This window comes from Eleutherodactylus coqui, chromosome 7 (assembly GCF_035609145.1).
Source record: "Eleutherodactylus coqui strain aEleCoq1 chromosome 7, aEleCoq1.hap1, whole genome shotgun sequence".
Taxonomy (NCBI): domain Eukaryota; kingdom Metazoa; phylum Chordata; class Amphibia; order Anura; family Eleutherodactylidae; genus Eleutherodactylus; species Eleutherodactylus coqui.
This window is the reverse complement of record NC_089843.1, coordinates 147,184,389-147,207,883: the sequence shown is the minus strand read 5'-3', so window position 1 is coordinate 147,207,883 and position 23,495 is coordinate 147,184,389. Positions and strand designations below refer to the sequence as shown.

The following is a 23,495-nucleotide window of genomic DNA, read 5'->3' as shown; positions in this document are numbered from 1 at the left end:
CATTAACTTATATGACACTACTAGAAGTAGAGCAACACAACATCATTTGTCACATTGACAAAGGTTAGCTCTAACTGAATCAACCCTTAGTGACCTAGCCTGAATGCCCCCCACAAGTGACCCCATTTTGAAAATTAGACCCCTTAGCCCATTTATCTAGCTGCATATGTCACTTTAACATAGAATAACTCCGTACAGATTTTGCATATCCAAATAATTCTGACATTGTTTTTTTGCCACATATTATTTTTTATTCAGGTGCTAAAAATAGAACGATAGAATTTGTGTATATTTATTTAAAGCGCTAAAATTGGGAAAAATTTGAATAAATTGTCACTTTTTTCAGATTTACAACTGCAATATGTCAAATATGTGCAAATATACTGTACACATTTTTGATGAGATATATATATCCATCTGTTTACTTTACATTAATTATTAAAATTTTAAGAGACATTTTGTTTCCCTGCACTAAGCCAAGATTGCAAAGGCTCATAGGTATCAGAATGATAAATATCCCTACAAATTACCCCCTTTTTAAAAAAATGCACCCCTTAATGTATTCACTGACTATTTTGACCCCACAGGTATTTTTTTTCAGGAGTTAATGCAATTTAAAGGCGAAGTCAGACGAGCGCTTTTGTGCGCCGGCCTATATGCGCAAAAAAAAGCATATCTAATAGAACCATTGGTTGCCTATGATGTGTTCACATGTCCATCTTTTACAGGCCCAAATTACTCGCACCTGCAACAGATACATGCAGTGGCAAGGTGCGTGTTGCACGTAAAATATCCCCGCAGAGAGTCCCCTCATCACTGAACACAGTGACAGCACAGTGTTCAGTCATGAGGGGACTTCCTGTGGGAAAGAAAGAATCCCCTGCCACAGCTGTCACAGCTGTGGCAGAGGATCGCAATGTTCTGCCATTGTTTTCAATGGGACCGCTGCTGCAGCCGCCCTATTGAAATCAGTGGGATGCAGGCAACTCTGCAGTGATTTTTGGGCTGATTGGCTGAGCGCTGTGACCAATCACAGGCAGCGCTCAGCTGTCATTCAATGAATGGCTGAGCCTTGCCTCTAATTGGCTGAGCACTGTGATCAATCACAGGCAGCACTCAGCTGTCATTCAATGAATGGCTGAGCGCTGCCTGAGATTGACTCAGCGCTCAGCCAATCAGACCCAGCACTTTCTAGAGGCAGGGATTTTTAAATCGCCGACCAGCAGAAAGTACTTCATAGCAGTGTCGGGGACCAAGCAAGAAGATGCGCTGGACCCACAACAGTGGCGGAAGGTGATGTATATATATATATATATTTTTTTTTTTTTTTTTTTTTTGAACAGCAGCTGGGGATGATTTTCAGGGAAGGGCTTATATTTCAAGCAGGGGTTGTCTTCATCCAATTGCTTTCAATGGGGTGGCTGCGGCGCGGGCCCCATTGAACGCAATGGGAAAACATTGCAGTCCTCTGCCCCCCTTGTGACAGCTGTGGCAGGGGATTCCTTCATTCCCATCGGCCCCAGCTGTGGTAGAGGATCGCGATCTTTTCCATATGTTGTCAATTGGGCCAGCGCTGCTGGTGATGGCCCCATTCAAAGCAATGGGCAAGGAGTTACAGTCACGCGCATTTTTAACATGCATGGAGCGCATTTTTTTGTGCACATAGGTGCACAAAAAAAACTCGTCTGACTGAGCCCTCAAGGAGAAAAAAATAAAATTCTATATATTTTCCATTTTATAGACAGCTTTTTTTTCTAGAGTGCACATGAAAATGATGATTTGCACCCCAACATGGATACCTCTGTTTGGTTACCCCTGTGTTTAGAAACGTATACATTGTGGCCCTGATCATATGTCTGTATGAACAGAAATTTAGTTTGAAGGTGTTTTAGGCCCCATTGCATGCTTGTAGAGCCCTTGAGCTTCCAAACACCCACAAATGACCCCATTTTGAAACCTAGACCCCTAACGAATTCATGTAGGGGTTTGCTGCTTATTTTGACCCCACGGTTTTTGAATGAATTTAAGCAAACAAAAGGAAAAAAATGCAATTTTCAGTTTTTGGCAATTGTGTCATTTTAAAAATAGTTTTTTTTTTGTACAGCATACATATGAATAAAGACTTTCACCCCAAAATGGACACCCTAGTTTGTGCTGTATATAGAAACATACCTATTGTAGCCCCAATCTACTTACAGGATACATGGCTAGGCCTGTAATGGAGGTAACACTCTTTGGCTTTCAGGGCACAACTGAATAAATGTCATGCTCCATTACACACTTCTAGAGCCATGAAACTGCCAAAACGATAGAACGCCCACAAGTGACCCCATTTTGAAATCTAGACCCCTTAGACCATTTATCTAGGTGGGTTCTGAGCATTCTAAGGGCGAGCACCCACTGGCGTTTGCGTTTTCCGTGGGAAAAAAACGCAGCGTTTTCGCCGCGTTTCCCGCGATTTTTCCGCGTGTTTTTTGCGGCGTTTTTCGCGGCGTTTTCGCGGCTTTTCCATTAATTTCCATTGACTTTCATGGGTGCATTAGGAGAAAAATAGGGACACATATGCAACTGACAGTTCCTATGTTAAAAACGCAAACGCAACGCAAAAAAAACGCCAGTGGACAGGAACACATGTTATCTCTATGCCTGTGCAGGAAAAACGCAAAACGCAAAACGCAGGTAAAAAAACGCCAGTGGGTGCTCGCCCTAACTCCACAGTTCTTTGCAAAAATTATTATAAAACAGGTGAAAAATAAATAAAATTTCATTTTTTTTCGTAAATATCACTTTCATGCCAGCTTTTTTTGTTTTAAGGAGAGAAAACTGGGGAGATGATCCCCAAATTTTGTGTTCGGCAATACCTCCATTGTAGCCCCAATCTACTTATAGGGCACATGCCTAGGCCTGTATTGGAGGGAAAATCCATTGGATTTCAAGACACAACTGAGTAAGGGTGGGTTCACATGAGCGTGTTTTGGTGCATATGCACGCACAAAAACACGCTTGTATTTACAACAATGCATTCCCTATGGTGTGTGCACATGTCCGTGTTTTATAGGTGCGTGCCTGCAAAGATAGGACATGCGTGCACCATAGGGAATGCACGCATTGTTTTCAATGGAGCCGCAGCTGCTGCCGGCTGCTCCATTGAAAACAATGGACTGCCGGCACCCCTGCATTCTTTTTCAGGGGAGGGCTTTACCTATAAGCCCTTCCCTGAGAAAGAAAGATTTTAGTGTAAAAAAAAAAAAAGATGCAGCCATTCTCTTCAATGGAGCCGCTGCTGCTGCTGGCGGCTCCATTGAGGACAACGGTCTGCTGGCAGCACTGAATTGTTTTTCAGGGAAGAGATTTACATATAGGCTCTTCCCTGAAAAGGAAAAATTTTGGTGTAAAAAAAAAAAAATGCAGCCATTCACTTCAATGGAGCCACTGCTGCTGCCGGCCGCTCCATTGAAGACAATAGTCTGCTGGCACACCTGAATTGTTTTTCAGGGAAGAGCCTTACATATAAGCCCTTCCTGAAAATCAAGTAAAAGGTATTTAAAAAAGAAAAGAAATAGATACTGACCTACCTTCAGCTGCCGGGGCTCAGCCGTGTCTTCTCCTGCTGTCCCCTGCACTGTGGTGCTGATCTATCAGCTCTCCCCGAATGAATGACAGGTGAGAGCTGCCTGTGATTGGCTGAGCACCTCAGCCAATCACATTCAGCTCTTTTAGCAGGCGGCGATTTTAAATCCCCGGCTGCTGATAGATCAGCACCACAGTGCAGGGAACAGCAGGTAAAGACGCGGCTGTGCCCCAGCAGCTGAAGGAAGGTGAGTATCTATTTTTTGTTTTTTTAAAACCACTTTTACTTGATTTTCAGGGAAGGGCTTATATCCAAAGCCCTTCCCTGAAATCAATTGCCGGCCGCAGAATCCTCTACCGCAGCTGACATGTGTGACAGCTGCAGTAGAGAATTAAAGAATTCCTCTGCTGGGGACACAGCAGCGTCAGATAGGTAAGTAATTTTTTTTTTACACTACTTTCAATTGGCTTTTCCGGGAAGGTGAGTATTTATTTTCTTTACTATTTTAAAAGGCTTTTCAGGAAAGGGCTTATGAAGCCCTTCCCTCCAAAGCCACTGACAGCTGCCGGGGCTCAGCGGGCACTTCTGCCGCTGTCCCCGGCTCTGTAGCGCTGCTACACCTATCTGCAGCCGGGGATTTAAAATCCCCGCCTGCTGGTAGCTCTGATTGTGATTGGCTGAAGCAATTCAGCCAACCACAATCAGAGCTACCAGCAGGCGGGGATTTAAAATCCCCGGCTGCTGATAGCTCAGAACTACAGAGCCAGGACAGCGCCAGAAGTTGCGGCTGAGCCCTGGCAGCTGAGGGGAGGTGAGTATTGTTTTTTTTTATTTTTTGCACTATTTTAAATGGCTTTTCAGGGAAGGGCTTATGAAGCCCTTTCCTGAAAAGCCATTGACGGGATGCCGGCAGCAGGATTCTCTCTACCGCAGCTGTCATGTGTGACAGCTGCGGTTGAGAATTGAAGTATTCCTTTTGCTGCATCTGCCACAGATGTGGCAGATGTAGCAGCAGGGAATTCTTTTAACTAGCGGGGGTGAAGTAAATATCTGCCGCATGCGGCAGATGTGTTCTTCATGCCCGCAGGGGTCACAGCAGTAGCAGAGAGGTAAGTTTTTTTTTGTTTTGCACTAAAATGTTTCTTTTTCAGGGAAGGGCTTATATGTTAAGCCCTTCCCTGAAAAAGAATGCAGGGGGCTGGCAGAGCATTGTTTTCAATGGAGCCGCTAGCAGCAGCCGCGGCTCCATTGACAACAAGGCCGCAGCTGTGTTCACGCGTGTTTTTGCTTGTACCTAGGTGCGGACGTATGTACGCACCTAAGTACGCACCAAAACACGCTCATGTGAACCCACCCTAAATTGCACAACTGACTAAAGTGCAGGAAAAAAAATTGATTCCCTAAAAAGAATCCACCCCGTCCTTTTTGCTAAAAACGTCGATCAAGTAACCCACCGCGGCCCACAGTGACAGATTCAAGCTGTCAAAAAAAATGATATTTGGTTGTATCTCCATCCCACACGATCAAGCGATCATCAATAAAACAACCATATCAGTGAATGTGATGGAGATACTTATTATTGTTTGAAAATATATTCCCCCTACCAAGAAACAAACAAATTAGCAAGAGCTGGAAATAATTTGGTCCCCATAGCTGCTGCACATATCTCAAAGTAATACCATAATACTGTAATTATATAAATGGAAAGCTAGTGCTGTTAATGCTATATTGTATGATATGCTAAAATATAAGGCTTTGATGTCACATGTTAGCCAGGAAAAGAACCTCCATTCAAAATCTTGGAAGACATCCAGCACCTACTTAGTATCCTTAATGTAACCTGCTGCTCTCTGTACCAGGGGTTGTAATACAATATCCACCCATTAACATATATTCTCAGTTGGAGACCAATGGCAGCAATAATAGGATGCAATGAATCTTAGGTAAGCCATAAAAAATTAGTGTAATGGGATGTTCTATACACAAATATTTTATCGTTTCTTATTAGAGATGAATGAGCACCCAAATGCTCACATCCGCGTTATTCGAGCTTTTCCTAAAATTCGAGAGCTCCACTCGAGTAACGAACTCCATTGACTACACTGGGTCCCGAGCTTTTTTTTTTTTTTTTCTTGGTTCGTGTTCTCTCTCTCTCTCTCTCTCTTCCCATACCAGACAAAAAATTTGACAACGACACGCGCTGCGTCGCGGCGGGGAAGGGCCAAAACAGGCACGTCACAGCTGGGAGGAGCCAAAAACTGGGGCGGGGTCGAACACGACTTGATGCTCGTTTGAGTAACGAGCACCATCGAGTACGCTAATACTCGAATGAGCATCAAGCTCGACAGAGTATGTTCGCTCAACTCTATTGAAGATGTCTAAAGTAATACCTTCCTTAATTATATTTTTGAGTTCAATTTGAAAATGTTCCATTGGATTATTGGCTAATTTTCTGTGCTGTTGTCTTCCAGGATTTACAATGCCAAGTTCCTATATTACTCTGTATCTAACACAACAATGGTATCTCCTTTGTCTACCTTCTTTGTGATTATGTTACTATTGTTTTTTAATTCAGTTAGAGCTAACCTTTGTGGATGTGACAAATGATGTTGTATTGCTCTACTTCTAGTAGTGTCATATAAGTTAATGAGGTCTGTTTCTACAGCTGCCTGAAAATGATCAAATTCTCCACAGTTTACAGCATGGAATATACACAGGTTGTGGATTTTGTTAGAAAAAACACTGGAGTGTTCCAACATGAGATACTTACAGATATTTTAAGTAAAGGGTGCCATTTTGTAGCAAGGAGGGGACGCAACCTGGAAAATCACTTGTCACCAAGCCTGTTCATAGATAATATGAGAGAAAAATGTGGTTGCACCATAATGGAAATTTTGAGTGTGGGAGGAATATTTGCAAGACTGCAGGTTCACATTCACACTGAACAGATTTACCAATGCGGAAGGCACACGGTTATTGATATTAGTTATAACATAAATTGTAACAGCGAATATCTAGTATATATCATTGAATGCTTGACATGCAGGCTCCAGCATGTAGGGCCACCACTAAAATGTAGAATTTTTGAACACATTTTAGGCATAAATATTGGGGAAGCTAAACAGGTATCAGGGGCTGCTGAGTACTTTATCTCCCAGCATAATCGGGATCTTACCTACAGTACTTCCGACACTATGGTATTGAAAGGCGTTAAACCCCAATATGTGGAGGCGATAGAAAGAGGAAGCTGTTACACAGAGAAGTTTTTTGGATTTTTGAGTTGCACACTAGATTTCCATCTGGTTTAAATTACAAGAACGATTTATTATACATTTACTGATGGGAAATATGGGGGCATGGATGATTTTTTCTTTTATCCTCTCCTCTCATTTCTTCGGACACTCATGGTGTTAATGAAGCATTTATATATCATGTGATTTGTATTGCTTGATTGGGTAGTATTGCTTTTAAGACTGAAGTTTTTTCATTTACTTGTATATCATGATTAAGAGGGGTAGAGCTGGAAAGCGTAAGCGCGGTTATAATCTTACTGACTGAATAATTTTTATGATGCAATGAATAAGGGTGCATTCACACGCGCATGTATGTACATAAGTGCGCACAAATCGCACACTCACATACGTGCACAAACACGTGTGAATGCAGGTCCATGCCCATTGCCTTCAATGGGGCCGCAGCTGCTGTCAGCAGCCCTATTGAAAGCAACGGGCTGCCCGCAACCCCTGCAATGCTTTTTGGGGAAGGACTTGAATTATAAGCCCTTCCCTGAAAATCATCCGTGGTTTGTGAAATAAAAAAATAAATAAAATATATATATACACACACACACACATATATATATATATATATATATATATATATATACACACACACATACACATTTATATATAGATATAGATATAGATATATATATATTTATATGTATATATATATATGCACATATATATACACATACACACACACACACACACACACACTCACCTATAGTAAAGAATCCCCTGCCACAGCTGCCACAGAGGATTTTTTCATCTCCTCATCACTGAACACTGTAACAGCACTGAAGTCAATGAATGGCTGAGCACTGCCAGTGATTGGCTGAGCACTCTGACCAATCACAGCAGCGCTCAGCTGTCATTCAGTGAATGGCTAAACACTGCCTGTGATTGGCTGAGTGCTCAGCCAATCAGATACAGCCCTTGCCGACAACCCATTGCTTTCAGTGGGGCTGCAGAAGCGCTGGTCCCTTTGAAAGCAATGGGAGAACATTGTTCTCCTCTGCCACAGCTGTGACAGCTGTGGCAGGGGAATTCTTCAGCAGTGCTGTCACAGTGTTCAGAGACAAGGGGACTCCCCGCTGGGGAATATTGACGCACACAACGGACCTATGGTGCATGCATGTCCTATGTTTTGCAGGTATGGGCGTTTGCACGCCTGTAAAACATGGACATATACACACCATAGGGAACCAATGGTTCTAATAGACGCGTTGTTTTGTGCGCACCTATGTACACACACACTCATCTGAAAGCACCCTAAAAGTTCATTTTTAACAGAAGTGCCGGGATTTTTATAAAGAAAATTCAGATACAGTTATATATCTCCAAAAGTCTGTTGGAGCATCCATGTACGCTCTCCAGCATTGGAAACTGGTTGCAGTCATGAACTGCAGGATTGGGTCAGCTGACTTAGTTTTTTTCAAATTATTGGTCAACTACCTCTATATATGTGGAAAAAGAAGTCCACTGCACAGAAGTAGCCAGTCAGTTAAAAGTGATATGCCAAAATTAAGTAAATTACAACATAAAATTCAAATGTGTTTCACCTTAAACAATATAATACACAAACTCATATCAATGTATTAACTCCATTTAAGCAGAGAAGAAGCTCCATAGCTTATATGTAATTAGCCAGCAACTCTGTGAATGTAGGATAAAAATTCACCCAAAGCCAATGCTTAATATTAGCCCCAATAAGCAAAATGCACATTCAACAAAACAGCTGCCTTCATTGTATTATACAATGTAGCTCTAAGTATATCTTACACTTATAATTTATTTTGTATATTTGTAAATATAAAATACTATTAGGAACCTTTCAGAGAGGACGGAATATTTCACAACAGCACTGCAGGATCTGCCCGCCTGCTGAATATTCAGCACCAAAATCTGCAGAGCTAATGTTGCAGAATTTAAAATAGCAGAAGTCTGGTGTGGAATATTATCTAGATATTCCTCAGGGTTTTCCTGCAATGGTTCTGATTAGAGATGAGCGAACGTGTTCTTAACGAACACTTCCGCACCCGGACACCGGCTTTGCCGAGGACTTCAGTGTCCGCGCGTAAAGCTTCGGGGGGCGCCGGGGGGCGGGGAGAGGCGCGGCGGCGCGGGCGGCAGCAGCGGGGAACAGGGGGGAGCCCTCTCTCTCTCCCTCTCCCCACCACTCCCCGCCGCACCGCCCCGCGCTGCCACGGCGACCCCCGAACTTTTTTCGCCTGAGCACGGAATTGCTCGCAAAGTTCGGTGTTCGGGCGAAAAGGGGCGGAGCCGAACACGTTCGCTCATCTCTAGTTCTGATTAAATAATATTTTTTTATTTAATTAATTGTAAATAGAATTGCAAATGCTCATTTTTAAGTTGTAAAGATATTTTCGAATGTAATTTTGAAAAAAATAATACTGAGGGCAACACTATTAAAATAAAGCAGAAAGTGCTGCTTACTTATGATTTACATATTATGCATAAACTCCATTGCCAGTATATAAATCAAATGGCTACATAAACCTATTCTCCTATACCAAGTATGTTAAATTGCACCTTTGAGCCCGTTAAACTACATTATTGGAAGCCCTATGGCATAGCTTAATAAGTTGTCTGCAGAAAAACAATGTACTGCAGTACTGATGCAGTGCTAGTCCAAGTCCTCTGTGGGAACTTTAAAAAAATACAATGTTAAAACTTTTTTCAGTTGTTACATACAAAAAACATTTTTTTTTTTAAATTAAAAATTGGTATCGCCGTGGCTGTAAAACTCTAATTTAGGGTGCATTCACACAAGCGTGTGCTAGTGCGTATATAGGTGCACACAAAACCGGTACACCCATGTACGTGCAAAAACACGGGAGAATGCAGGTCCGTGCAGCATTGCTGCTGGCGACCCCATTGAAAGCAATGGTCTGCTGGCATCTCCTGCAGTGATTTTCAGGAAAGGGCTTTAAATATAATGCCTTCCCTGAAAATCATTAGTATCTTGTGTAAAAAAATTTAAAAAATATATACTCACCTGTCCGCTGCTGCCGGGGCTCAGGCGCGTCTAGCCACTTGGTCTCTGACACTGCAATGAAGTTCTTTCAGCAGTCGGGGATTTAAAATCCCTGCCTGCTGAAAGGGTTGCATCTGATTGGCTGAGCGCTGCCTGTGATTGGCTGAGCACTGTGACCAATCACAGGCAGTGCTCAGCTGTCAATCAATGAATGGCTGAGTGCTGCCAGTGACTGGCTGAGTGCGCAGCCAATCAGATGCAGCCTTTTCAGCAGGTGGAGATTTTAAATCCCCACCTGCTTAAAGAACTTCATTACAGTGACGGGACCTAAGCGGTTAGATGCACCTGAGCCCCGGCACCAGCAGAGAGGTAAGTATGTATTTTTTTTATTATTAACTACAACTAGAATTGATTTTATGGGAAGAGCTTATATTTAAAACCCTTCCCCAAAGATCACTGCGGGGGTGCCGGGATCCTATTGCTTTCAATGGGGCCGCCGGCAGCAGTGGCCCCATTTAAATCAATCATAGAGCTTGCGATCCTCTGCCACAGCTGTGACAGCTTTGGCAGGGGATTCTTTACTTCCCGTGGGGAGTACCCTTGTCACTGAACACTGTGACAGTGCTGTCACAGTGTTCAGTGATAAGGGGACTCCCCGCGGGAAATATTGACATGCACCACGGACCTATGGTGCAGGCATGTCCTATCTTTTACAGGTGCTCATTTGCACACCTGTAAAACATGGCCATTTGAACACAACTTAGAGAAGCAATGGTTATAATAGACGCGTGGTTATGTGTGCACGTGTGTACGCACATAAACACGCTCGTCTGAATGCTCCCTTAAAGTATATTCACACAGACGTATATCGGCTGGGTTTTCATGCTGATATACGCTGTCCTCTGATGCATTGGTTTACAATGTATTAACTACAACTAGTTATAGTAGTGCACACGGGCATATCTCCGCAGCGTAAAAGCGCCCATTCGGGCCCTTTTATGTTGGCGGCAGCTGCATTGACTCCTATGGGAGCCAATGACAGCTGGAGGAGAAGGGAGGTGGAAGGAAGTTTAGCAGCGGGACTGCTAAACTCCTCCATGCTCCTTTTCTCCTCTCCGCCCCTTAACGCTGTTTGCAAAGGTAGAGGTGGAACGGAGGTGGAGCACTCCAGCTCCCGCCCCATCCCACCTCCTCCCCTTGAAGAGAGCCAGCAAGAGGGAGGGAAGGGGAGGGAGAAGACAGTCCGACGACGTATACGCCGCCCCGTGCATCACACGGTAGCGTATGTCAGCTGGCCAATATATGCTCGTTTGAATGCACCCTTAGTAAAATATCACTTTATTTATCCAGCAAGCTGAATGCCAGCAGAAAAAAAATTCAAAATGCTAGAATTGTGCCTTTGTGGTCATCCAAAAACTGAATAAAAAGTGATAAAAAAGTCAGAGGTAGCTCAGAATTGTACTAATAGAAACTGCAGGTCATCCCACAAAATAATGAGTCCCTATATGGCTGCATCAACAGAACATTTTTTTTTTAAATGTATAAGGGTAAAAAAATCCACCCCAAATCGTGAAATTTTATTTTTTTCATTTTACCCCACTTAGGCATTTTTAAAGGTTTTTCACTACATTTTATGCTAGATAAAATGGTACCACTGATAACTGCAACTTGTTCTACGAAAAAAGCAAGCCCTCATGTAGCTATGTGGACATAAGAATGAAAAAAAAGTTATAATTTTTGAAGGTGACGATGAAAATATGCAAACAAAAAAAAAGGCTGCAGCAGAAATAGTTTAAATGTTTCTGTGTATCTTTCTACTATGAGAAGAGACCTGAACCCCCCGGAACTGAAAGGATGTTTAGCTGTGAAAGTACATTTAAGAAAAAGAAAGGTAAAAAATCAAAAATGGACCCCTGCGCTGCTTTCAGACAAGCGTATTTTAACTCCATATTTGGTCCGTGTTTTGCTGACTGTAAGTGCTCTTGCACACTTGCGTGTTTTCTTCACGTGATATCGCTGCGTTTTTTTCACACGATTGTTAATGGGACTTTCTAATGTTAAAAACACATCGCACAAAATCAGAAAGCACAAACTTGCGATACGTTTTTAACATTAGAAAGTCCCATTGACAATTGCGTTAAAAAACGCAGCGATATCGCAGTGTTAAAAAAATGCAAGTGGGTGGAAGCCCTAACACAAAGTAAATGTAAATCTATGTATCTATTTACAGGGCATTTTAAAAACAAAGCATGATCTATTTTTGCCTCCGTATTTGCGTTCATTGGTATTATTTTCTAGTGGGCAAATGCTAATTAATATTTGCTTTGTTGAAAATAAAAGCAATGACAACAAATATAAAGGCAAATCCACATCAAGCAATGATAAAATACAGATGGTATATGAATGTAATGCCATCTGTAACATGTCTGTATTATGGATATGGTAATACAGATCCATAATACAGCCGTAAGATGTGGGGTATGGTTTTATGGACTAATTAGATCAAATTTGAGATTTTGGGTGTGATGGAAGGCAATATATATACCCCCAAAACAATGAAAGACTTCTCTAGAAACCTCAGTCAGGCATGGTGAATGATAACAATGTATCACTGCAAAGGGAAAAATAAACTCAAATATTACTGCTTATGGTGATTATTGCCAATATACTAATACAAATATACACTTGGGCAGATAAAAACATCCCTTCTCAACAGAATGCAGACAGGCAGATTGCTATAAGGAGCATTGCACAAGTACAAGATACTGATGAACAACCCACCCAGACTGCGTTTGCAATTTTTGTATGCCTTATCTATGTGCAAATATAATTCAAAGTAGCCACTCCCCCAATATGGTACGTGTGTGAGTGAGTTGTTCATCAGCATCTTCCACTGGTGCAATACTTCTCTTTTTAGTCATTTGCCTGTCTGTTGGGAAGTGGTGTTCCTTTTGCAGTGATGTGTTTGTATAACTCTAATTCCAAAAAAGTTGGAACACTGTGTAAAATATAATTAAATATAAAGAAAAACAGAATGCAAGGATTTATCAATCTCAAATAACCATACAGTATTCAGAATAGAACATAGAACACATATCAGAAGTTGAAAGTGAGACATTTTTCCATTTCATTTAAACATTAACTCTCTTAGAAACTGATGGTAGCAACACACCTCACAAAAGTTGGGACAGGGGTAACAAAAGGCTGGAACAGTAAGTGGTACTAATGAAAAACAGCTGTAGGGTCAATTTTCAATTCACGTGACTGTATAAAAAGAGCATGATAGAGAGGCAGAGTCTCTCAGAAGCAAAGATGGTCAGAGGTTCAACAATCTGTGAAAAACTGTGTCTAAAAATTGTAGAACAATTTCAGAAAAATGTGTCTTGACATAAAATTGTGAAGACTTTGGATTTCCCATGATCTATAGTATAGAATATCATCAAAAGATTCAGAGAAAGTGGGGAAAATCATGTGTACAAGGGACAAGGCAAATGGTCAATACTAGATGTTTGAGATCTACACTCCCTCAGGCATCACTGCATTAAAAACAGGCATGATTCTCTAATGCAAATAAGGGAGATGGAATAAATCCTCCATAGTGCCTCTAATGCAATTCACTGCATGGACTCAGGAATACTTCCGGAAATCATTGTCTGTGAAAACAGTTCGCCATGCAATCCACAAAAGCAAGTTAAAGCTGTATCATGCAAAGAAGAAGACATATAGCAACACAATCCAGAAACGCCGGCATCTTCTCTGGGCCAAAGGTCATTAAAATGGACTAAAGCAACATGGAAAAGTGTTTTGAATCAAGTTTAAATTCCTTTTGGAAACCAGTAATGCCATGTCCAACGGAATCAAGAGGAGAGGGACCATCCAGCTTGTTATTAGTGTACAGGTCAAAAGACTGCATCTCTGATAGCATGGGGGTTGCATTAGTGCCTATGACATGGGCAGTTTGAACATCTTGAAAGGCACTATCAATGCTGAGCAGCATACAGAAGTTTTAGAACAACATATGCTTCCATCCAGATAACGTCTCTTTCAGGTAAGGCCTTTTAAATTTTAGCGAGACAATGCTAAACCCCATACTACATCCATCACAACAGCATGGCTTCCCAGAAGAAGAGTCCGGGTGATGAACTGGCCGCCTGCAGTCCAGACCTTTCACCAGCATAAAACATTTGGCGCATTATGAAACAAAAAAAACTGGCAAAGAAGATCCAAGGCTGTTAAGCAGCCAGAATTCTATATCAGACAAGAATGGGAAAACATTCCTTTCCCGAAACTCAGCAATTGGTCTCCTCACTTTGCAGATGTTTACAGATTGTTGTAAATAGAAGAGGAGGTGTTACATGATGGTAGACATGTCACATGGCCCTGTCCCAACTTTTTTGAGATGTGTAGATGCCACCAATTCCTAAATTATTTTAATTTGTAGAAGAAATGGAAAAATGTCTGGCTATCACCATCTGATATGTGTTCTATGTTCTACTGTGAATAATATATGGTTATATGAGATTTATAAATCATTGCATTCTTTTTTTCTTTACATTTATTTCCATTTTACACAGCGTCCCAACTTTTTTGGAATTGGAGTTGCAAATGTTAGCGTAAGGACTCGCAAGATAATAAGGACCCTTGACGGGGTTTGTGAGCTCATGTATTTTTGCCAAAATAATAACACCTCGTATTTATCATTGCTTTTTGCAGGACGAAGTCTGGCTTTAGATGCTTGGGGAGCCTAGGATGTCAATCCAGTGTGATTCACCTTGAGGTGCAGGACAACCTGCCGAGTTCAATTGTATGTGGGGTCATTAATAAGTTGTAAGCCTACATGGTCCACTACTCATACAGATGGGACTTAGCACCCTTTGTATGCCGTATATATGTGCAAATATAATACAAGGAAGCCACCCCCCCCCCCCCCCCAATATTTAGTAGGTGTGTAAGTGGTTGTTCAACAGTACATTGCACTTATGCAATGCTCTTCCTAATAGCAATCTGCCTATCTGCATTCTATTGGCAAGTGATGTTTTTACCTGTCAGGGCTCAGTCACACAGGCGCCGATCCACCCGTGTTTCATGATGGGAAGACGGACGCACCGTGTGTCGGACGAATCTCCGCATGACCGGATCCATTGCTAGCCATATGTTCTTTTTCCGGCAGGTGCGGAGATTCGTCCGCATTGCCATTTTCGCATCCTGAAACATGGGTGGATCAGCGCCCGTGTGACTCAGCCCTCATTGCGTATCTTTGCAGTAGTATATTGGTAAGCATGGAAAGCCTTAAAATAGGTTAAAACAAAGGGTGGACAGTAAAAATTTTAATATATATTTTACAATTGAAACTTCTGTGTACATATCTGTCAAATACATTGCATTAGCCCTATTAACTGGAAATTAAGTGCATGAAGTCAAAGGTGTTGTCCCACCATAGACATGTCTACAACAAATGCCATAAATGTCTAAAAAATTGAGCTCCCATCTGTGGATTTTCAATTTACCTGGAGAATTATTATTATATACAAATATAATATATTTTACTGTATGAAAGTTAGTTTTAGAAAACATGATTTAAATGAAATAATGTAGGACACAACATTATGGCTCATCAGGTGCTTTGAAGTAAACTTTTTTTAATCCATTCTACATTTTATGCAGATAAACTTTATTTATAGGCATAATTGTAAAAATGTATATTTGACTTCTTGTGGTCAAGAATGGACAGTAAGTTCTGATGTAAACAAATGAATATGTCTTTTCGGGGCCTTTTTGGAAACAGGCTGATCGAAAAATTTGACTTCAATATTTCCATCACTGAAAGCTTCTCTCCTAGTTTCTTCACTTGCATTATCTCTTACTTTTTGTTGTGTTAAGGTGATACCTGAATTTCCAGGTCTTCTTGAAGGAGAAGACGGATCTTTCATGAAACAAAAGCAAATAGCCGACAGGAAATTTTTCTTAAAGTTTTCATTCATAAAAGCATATACAATAGGATTGCAGATTGAATTAAAAAATCCAATTGTTTGTACTGCAGCAAATATGATCTTGATTGTGACATCATCATACTCATTTTCAAAATTGCCTAAGAGAATAAAAAAAGGAATAAATAGAGATATTAGATACTTACTTTGGTCTCCATTAGACCTGGTTTAAAATAAAGAATTTAAAAAAGTGAAAATAAAAAATAAACCATACTTACCTCTTCAATAGCTTGCCCTGCCCAGCACCTCTGCTCTAGTACCTAATGGTCCGATCCCAGAAAAGATGGCAGCGGTCACCTGCTGTTCATTACTGACATGAGGCCTTGGCAATCTTGTGCCCATTGAGGCCTGTTATCGGTGACAGGTCACGTGAGCAATGAAGGCACATGACCACTGCAGTCAACTCTAGGATCAGAATGGTGAGAACAAGATTGGCAACGCCTAACAGGGCAGGCAATTGGACAGGTCAGAAAACCTTTTGGGCTCATTCACATGGGAGTTTGAGTATAATGCTGCGAATCTCACAGCATTGTACTCATCGCAGAACATTCACTCTGCCGGCATGCATATGGGCTGCGGTTGGCACTGCGCATGCCCGCGATTCTGACGTCATGGACATGCGCAGTGTGACTTTTTTTATTTTCACGGAGCGGGGCTCCATATTCAACGCTGTCCATTCGCAGGCAGTGCAGACGTGAAGCGTTTCAAACACAGAGAAATATTGCATGATGCAATTTCTCCTGCGTTTTATACACAGTGTCCCTTTGTAGTTCCAACACAGGTGTGAATGGAAGATTGAAAGTCTATAGACTTTCATTACCTCCATTCATCGCGTGTTACGCATGGGAAATACGTGTGAGTAATATGCGGTGACAATACGCCTGTGTGAGCACTTTGAAGAAGGACCAGCTGGAGGAAGCCAACTACATCTGCAATTTGCAAGTAGTGCTTTCATAGAGTAAAACTGAACAAGCAGAGATGTTGTATTAAAGGGCCACTCTGGTGAAAACATGTTTCCATGGCTTTCCCTCTCACTTGATTGCCTGTCACACTCTGGAGGTCTTCTCTGTGCATTGCAGTCCCTTCCATACAGTGCAGCCGCCTGTTTGATGTTTATCAGACACCATCTTGAGAGTGAGATTTTTTACTTTCAATCCCAGGCAATACCATTTCTGTCTGCTGGGGGGAGTTTAATTATCATTACCTTCTATTTTCACCTAAATAAGCTACAGAGCAGAGGTATACAGTCAGGAGGATGAATCGTGATCTCCTCTATTAGAACTGTGTGACAGGAGATGTGATCATTAACAGTAACTGACAGGAGTGAATGTGTCCCCTCTAAGCAGTTTCTGTTGTAAGATCCATGCAACAGCATAACACAGACTGAGTAATCGACTAGAAGCTTCACAGGTAACCTCAAGTAGATCAGACTGGTAAGAACTGAGATCACATGACCATCTGAGGAGACAGTTTCAGATAGAGAGAAATAGCTAACCACGGAAACACTAGCTCACTTATATATACTGAGGGGATAGCTATGTAATGAATTTTAAAAAATCACCATAGTGTTATAACCAACTAATATATTGACTTTTTAGATTGCCATTCTATCTATATATGTTTCAAAACATCAAGCTCTTGTCAACACATTAAATACTGCTCCATCCTATTTCCTGTGGTGTATCTCATAGGGCGCCTGCACACAGGCGGAAATCCGGCGGCGGGATTTCCCGCAGGATTTCCGCCACTGAAAGCCTGCATAGAATTGCGTTTGTTAACGAAATCTCGCGCGCCAAACAAACCGCGGCATGTCCTATTTCTGTGTGGGGCTCGCAGACCCCGCACAGAAACGTCACTCACCCGGCCGCCGGCTCCGGTTTGCCCATGCGCCCGACCTGCTCGTCTGCAGGCGGCCTTAGGGTGAATGCACACTTGCAGAAATTCCGCAGAATTTCCGCCCGTGCACGCTGCCATAGGATTGCATTGGTTTATGCAATCCTATGCAGACAGCCACGATTTGACTGCGTGAAAGCCCGTTCGGTAAACAAATTGTGGCATGTCCTATTTCTGTGCAAGCCTCGCAGAGGCCCACACAGAAACGTCTGGCTCTGCTCTGCGCATGTGCGGCTGTGCGCCAACCGGCAAATCGCAGAGCAGAGAGAAGAGAGGTGAGCTGCGTCACTGCAGGGGCACGGGTCGCATCCAGCTGCGAGGATCCGACCCTTGGTCAACATCTGCAAAGTCCTTGAATCACAAGATGAGTCATTTATATATGGGTATGAATGTAGCCAAAATAATTCTGCTATATTTATTTATATAGCGCATTTGGTTTTACGTAATAGTTATTATTTTTCCTATCATAGGAAACAAAACTGCTTGTGGATTATGCAATATGGTCTTTAATTAAAGACTTCAAGATATTCAAGTATTCACTTTCAGCCTCTTTGCAAAATATCAACAGATTGAAGTGCCCACTTAGCCCGTAGTTACTTACTGTATTCTATCATCATGTGCACAACATGAAACGGTGCCCAGCAGACTGCAAAGAGGACAACCACTGTTATCATCATTATGATAGCTCTCTTCTTCTTCCTAAACAAATGTAATTGCTGTTATTCAAGAGGATCTATTATAGATAATTCATTTATTCTTTATTCACGTAAGCATTTCAAAAACAGCAGGTGAACTTTTGTATCACACCATGTTCACCTGAATGGCTCCATTTACCACTGGGAGTAACTTTTAACACTCAGCAGGAGAAGTTAGTCCTCTCTGAAGAAAAGAAGGATGGTCACAATGTCTGTCACAGTAGGGATCACTTTTCTCACCATTTAGAGAATTCAGGTGTTTAAAATGCTGCTTGTATTCTTCAGCGTTGGGGGTTAATCATTAGTAGCTGTTCTTTCACACTGGTTAAAATGTTTATACTTATAATGTGTATAATTTGTATATTAAAAGCATTTATTTAAAGGGCTTGTTCCCTTGTAAAGTATTGATGGTGTATCCTCTGGATACACCATCAATAGCAGATCGGCAGGGGTCCACCACTTGGGATTTCTGCAGATCAGCTGTTTTCTGGCCCATCGATGACCACATTTATGCGCACATTGTACAGAGAATAGAATTTAATGTTTTTAATGGGTTCATTCTTATCATTCTTCCTTGGGCACGCATTTCGCTCACTTGAAAACACAAAACGCGACTTACTCTATTTTTGTGCTCATCTGTGCACCTAATGCAACATAGGAGTCTATGGGGTGCCTCACGAAATTGCGCAATTAATTAGATAACACTAGGGACTAATTAGGCTGCACAGCCTTTTCAATCACGGTGCGAGTGTGTCCTGTGCTGACGTGAACAGTTCCCGGCAGTGCAGAAAGTACAGTAAAATGCACTGAAACCTACGTGATAGTGTGACCTTTACAGCACAAAATGACACACTACCGCCAGCTTTTTTGCACTTATGCTCGTCTGAAGCCACCCTTATTATGTGGAAGTTACAACAGTTGTGTCTTTATCCATCATATATCTGTAATATCTCTAGTAGAGTTGAGCGAACGTACTCTGCCGAGCTTGATGCTCGTACGAGAATTAGCATACTCGATGGTGCTCACTACTCGAGCGAGCATCACGTCGTGTTCGACCCCGTCCCAGTTTTGCCCCCTCCCCGCTGCAAAGCTGCGCACGTCAACGGTAGTTTATGGCTGGCATGGGGAGGAGAGAGAGAGAGAGAGAGAACAAAAGAAAAAAACTCGGCAACCGGCGGGTCCCATACAAAAATGCTCGAGTCTCCCATTGAAGTCAATGGGGTTCGTTACTCGAATAGAGCTCTCGAATTTTATAACGAGGACCAGAGCATTTGGGTACTCACTCATCTCTAATTTCTAGTGAATGGCTAAGTCATTGCCTTAAGAAAAATTGTGAAGAGAAGCCCTACCCGCAATCCAGAATTAGGGCTTTTACCCATTCATTTAACGCTGCGATATCGCTGCATTTTTTTTAACCCTTTTCAATCCACTGTCTGACCTCCGAAGACATTATGATTTAAGGCTGTATAACTCTGATGTTGGAAGACATCCGTTGGGGTTCTCTTACTGTATATGGTCAGCCTCTCTGCTGTTGGAGCCTATCCAACATGTCACCTCATGCAGTACTGGCTTTAGCCAGCATATACCGCCGTTGTATAACGGCAGAAAAAGAGTAAGCCCCCTAGGAAAACCAGAATACAAATTGGATTGGAAAGGGTTAATGCAAATGTCAATGGGACTTTCTAATGTTAAAATTGCATCGCAAAAACTTGCGATTTTGTGCGATCCGACTTTAACGTTAGAAAGTCCCATTGAAAAGTTCTGTCCAAAAATCAGACAGAAATAGCACCCATTCACTTAAATTGGTATATGCACATGGGCTTTTTTTACTGAGCAAAGGAAAACGCAGCATGCCTTATTCTTGTCCGATTTTCGGACAGGAATAGGGCATGCCAATAATCTATGTTCAGCACATTGGACAGCACACATACAGCATGTCCAAGTGGTGTCCGATGCAAGTTGCACTCGAGAATCTCTGGTGCAACTTTTATATCTCCCATGTGCATGTACTCTTAGGCTGAAGCAGCGATTAAATGAACAGTAATGCATGTAATCATTTTTTGTCAGACAACCATAAAGAGGCTTTCATCTGACCCCCATCAGCTGTCATTTAGTGGCTGTCTTTTCCCTAAAGAAAATATAGTTGGCAGGTCATAGATTCCAGCAAACTCTCTTATATTTACTTTGAATATCCAAGTGCGCTGAAACAAAATTACCATGCACAGTCCTTTTTGGTAAATTTCTCTATTGGTGCTATTACTCCCATTATACCAGTTGAGTGCTGAGCCAATCAGGGGTAAGTCTGACTCACACCCCCTTCACACCCACTGCAGGCCGGCTGCTCTGAACTCCGTCTGCCGGGACCAGGTGAGTATATATATATATTTTATTTTTACACTTTTCTGGATGAATTGGAGGGAAGGTCTTATATATTTAAGCCCTTCCCGACAATTCATCCTGTGCTCGCCGGCAGCCCATTGCTTTCAATGGAGCTGGCTGTATTGCCGACTCCATTGAATTCAATGGGCAAACATCGTTCTTCTCTGCCACAGCTGTTACAGCTGTGGCAGAGAAGAATGATTTGTCTTGAGCGCATATAGAGAAGAGAACAGGAATCGCAGATCGCAGATAGGTGCGATCTGCGATTTCTGTTCTATAATTTATCGGACGAGCGCATAAAAAGCGCTCATGTGTCCGATACCATTGCAAAGCAATGGTTTTAAAAAATCGCCGGACGCATGCGCATGCGCAAATCGCACGAAAAAACGCCCGTCTGACTAAGGCCTCAGTCACACAGTTCAAAATAATTTCTAAATTTCTCATATTGCTTTGTTTCTCCACATCTCTTAGCAATTTTATAAATGGGGCTGCAGCTTAATTCTAATTTCAGTCATAAAAAGTAACTCATAAACTGACCTGGATATTTTAGACATTTCGTTGCCATGGATAGTTTGCAGAACTGAGGCATCTCCAACTCGTTTCTTAATCCAGAGTTCATAACCAATTTTACTGTAGAGCAGAAGCATCAATGTTAGTGGGAGGAGGAAAAGGATCACTAGAATAAAGGTTGTGTAGACTTTCTGGTGGACGTGGCTGATCCATTTCTCCAGGCAGCATACATACTGTTTCTCATACAAAAAGTCATATTTAATCTGAAACATAACAACATAAACCATATTAGAGTCCTTGTTAATCTAACAAATGACTTGAATTAATTGAGCCTTTTGACACTCAAATAACAAATCTCTCTCTACCCTTTAATAGTTTACCCAAAGTTATAATGCTGCAGTCTTTGCTATAACATTTTAGTTTTCTATGTAGTAGATTAGTACAGTCTTTCATTTTTTATATAACTGACAGCAAAACTCCAGCAGAAGACAGTGTCTGTCTGTAGATTTGCTGACACCTGGTGTGAACAATGTCTTGTTCAGTGTCTGTCTGTAGGTTTGCAGACACCTGGTGGGAACAATGTCTTGTTCAGTGTCTGTCTGTAGGTTTGCAGACACCTGGTGGGAACAATGTCTTGTTCAGTGTCTGTCTGTAGGTTTGCAGACACCTGGTGTGAACAATGTCTTGTTCAGTATCGGCTTGCAGGTTTGCAGACACCTGGTATGAACAATGTCTTGTTCAGTGTCTGTCTGTAGATTTGCTGACACCTGGTGTGAACAATGTCTTGTTCAGTGTCTGTCTGTAGGTTTGCAGACACCTGGTGTGAACAATGTCTTGTTCAGTGTCTGTCTGTAGGTTTGCAGACGCCTGGTGTGAACAATGTCTTGTTCAGTGTCTGTCTGTAGGTTTGCAGACACCTGGTGGGAACAATGTCTTGTTCAGTATCGGCTTGCAGGTTTGCAGACACCTGGTATGGACAATGTCTTGTTCAGTGTCTGCTGTAGATTTGCAGACACCTGGTGGGAACAATGTCTGTTTGAAGGTGTTCAGATAGTTGGTGTGCATTATGTCCTATGCTGGTGTGCAGAAGCCTATTGTGTATTATGTTCTTGTCTGGTGTTCCTGCCTATTCCTATCTAGTACAAGACAGGTGGTCCCTAGGTTCCAGCATGGAGCCATCCTTATTGGAACGATTGCCTCGCTTGTAGGCAGGGTTCCCATTCCTGTCGTCTAGTTATCTTGTTAGAGTAGGGACTCACAAGATAATGAAGACCCTTGATGTGGGCTTGTGAGCTTATGTACTTTGGCCAAATTACTAACTAATACCTTGTACTTATTTATATTCCCATCTACTTGTTGTGTTAGTATATTAGTAAGCAATTTGCCGCCTCGTATGGTATAGGGTCTATGTCCCTGTTTTCTCTTTGTTGCTTGCACGTTCGGTGTATGATTAGTGTGAATGGGATACGGTTGTGTATGTATATCCTTTTGTTTCCCTATAGCCCTAAATATATTGCGTTCATGTAGACAAGGTGAACAAGACCTGCACTGAACATAACACTAGTTATCCGTATCAGACAGGTATCCTCAATGTGCTGCTGGATAATTTGCTGTAATCAATAGGAACTGTGCAACAGAGGCTTGCAGCTGAATGTGGATGTTTAGAAGCTCTATTGGAGAACTCTGACTGCCTCTGGAACTTTTCAGTCAATTATAGGAGTTTGTACTATGGATGTCTGTGCTTCTGGAGCGAAGGTGAAGGACTTTGCAAAAATCTCCTACAAGGCGAACTGAAGCTCAGTCTATTCTGCAGCGTTTGCGTTTTCATTTATAACTGAAGGTACACTATAATGTTTATCAATGCATGCGATCTTTGAACAGTTACACAAGAATGGGGCAAACTCACTTGCTGCCCCAGGCTGTGGTTGCAGAGCATGACATACTGCCCTCCATTCCTTAAAGGCTATGGACACCTTTAGGAGTATGTATTTTTAGCAGAAAAGCATTTTTGTAATAAGAGTTTATTTAAAAAATTGCACGATTTAACTTCTGCAGCTTCTATATGCTGCTCACCAGCAAATCCCTCAGCAGAATCCATTAATTTTATTGGGTTCATTCACATTCTATTTTTGTATGCAAAAAATATGTTCTATGTTTCTGTACATTGGCACAACAGAGGAC

At 41.8% G+C, this 23,495-nt stretch overlaps 1 protein-coding gene across 1 annotated transcript in view; it reads right to left on the bottom strand.

Annotated features, from left to right (window-relative positions):
• Positions 1-15,567: 15,567 nt before the first annotated feature.
• Positions 15,568-23,495, bottom strand: part of QRFPR (pyroglutamylated RFamide peptide receptor) — a 62,521-nt gene continuing 54,593 nt past the window's right edge. Inside the window, exons 4-6 of the mRNA XM_066574712.1 lie at positions 21,342-21,577; positions 18,332-18,429; positions 15,568-15,938 (exon numbers count right to left, since the gene is read on the bottom strand). Of these exons, the coding sequence (XP_066430809.1) occupies positions 15,568-15,938; positions 18,332-18,429; positions 21,342-21,577 (705 nt within the window). The remainder of the gene's footprint in view (positions 15,939-18,331; positions 18,430-21,341; positions 21,578-23,495) is intronic.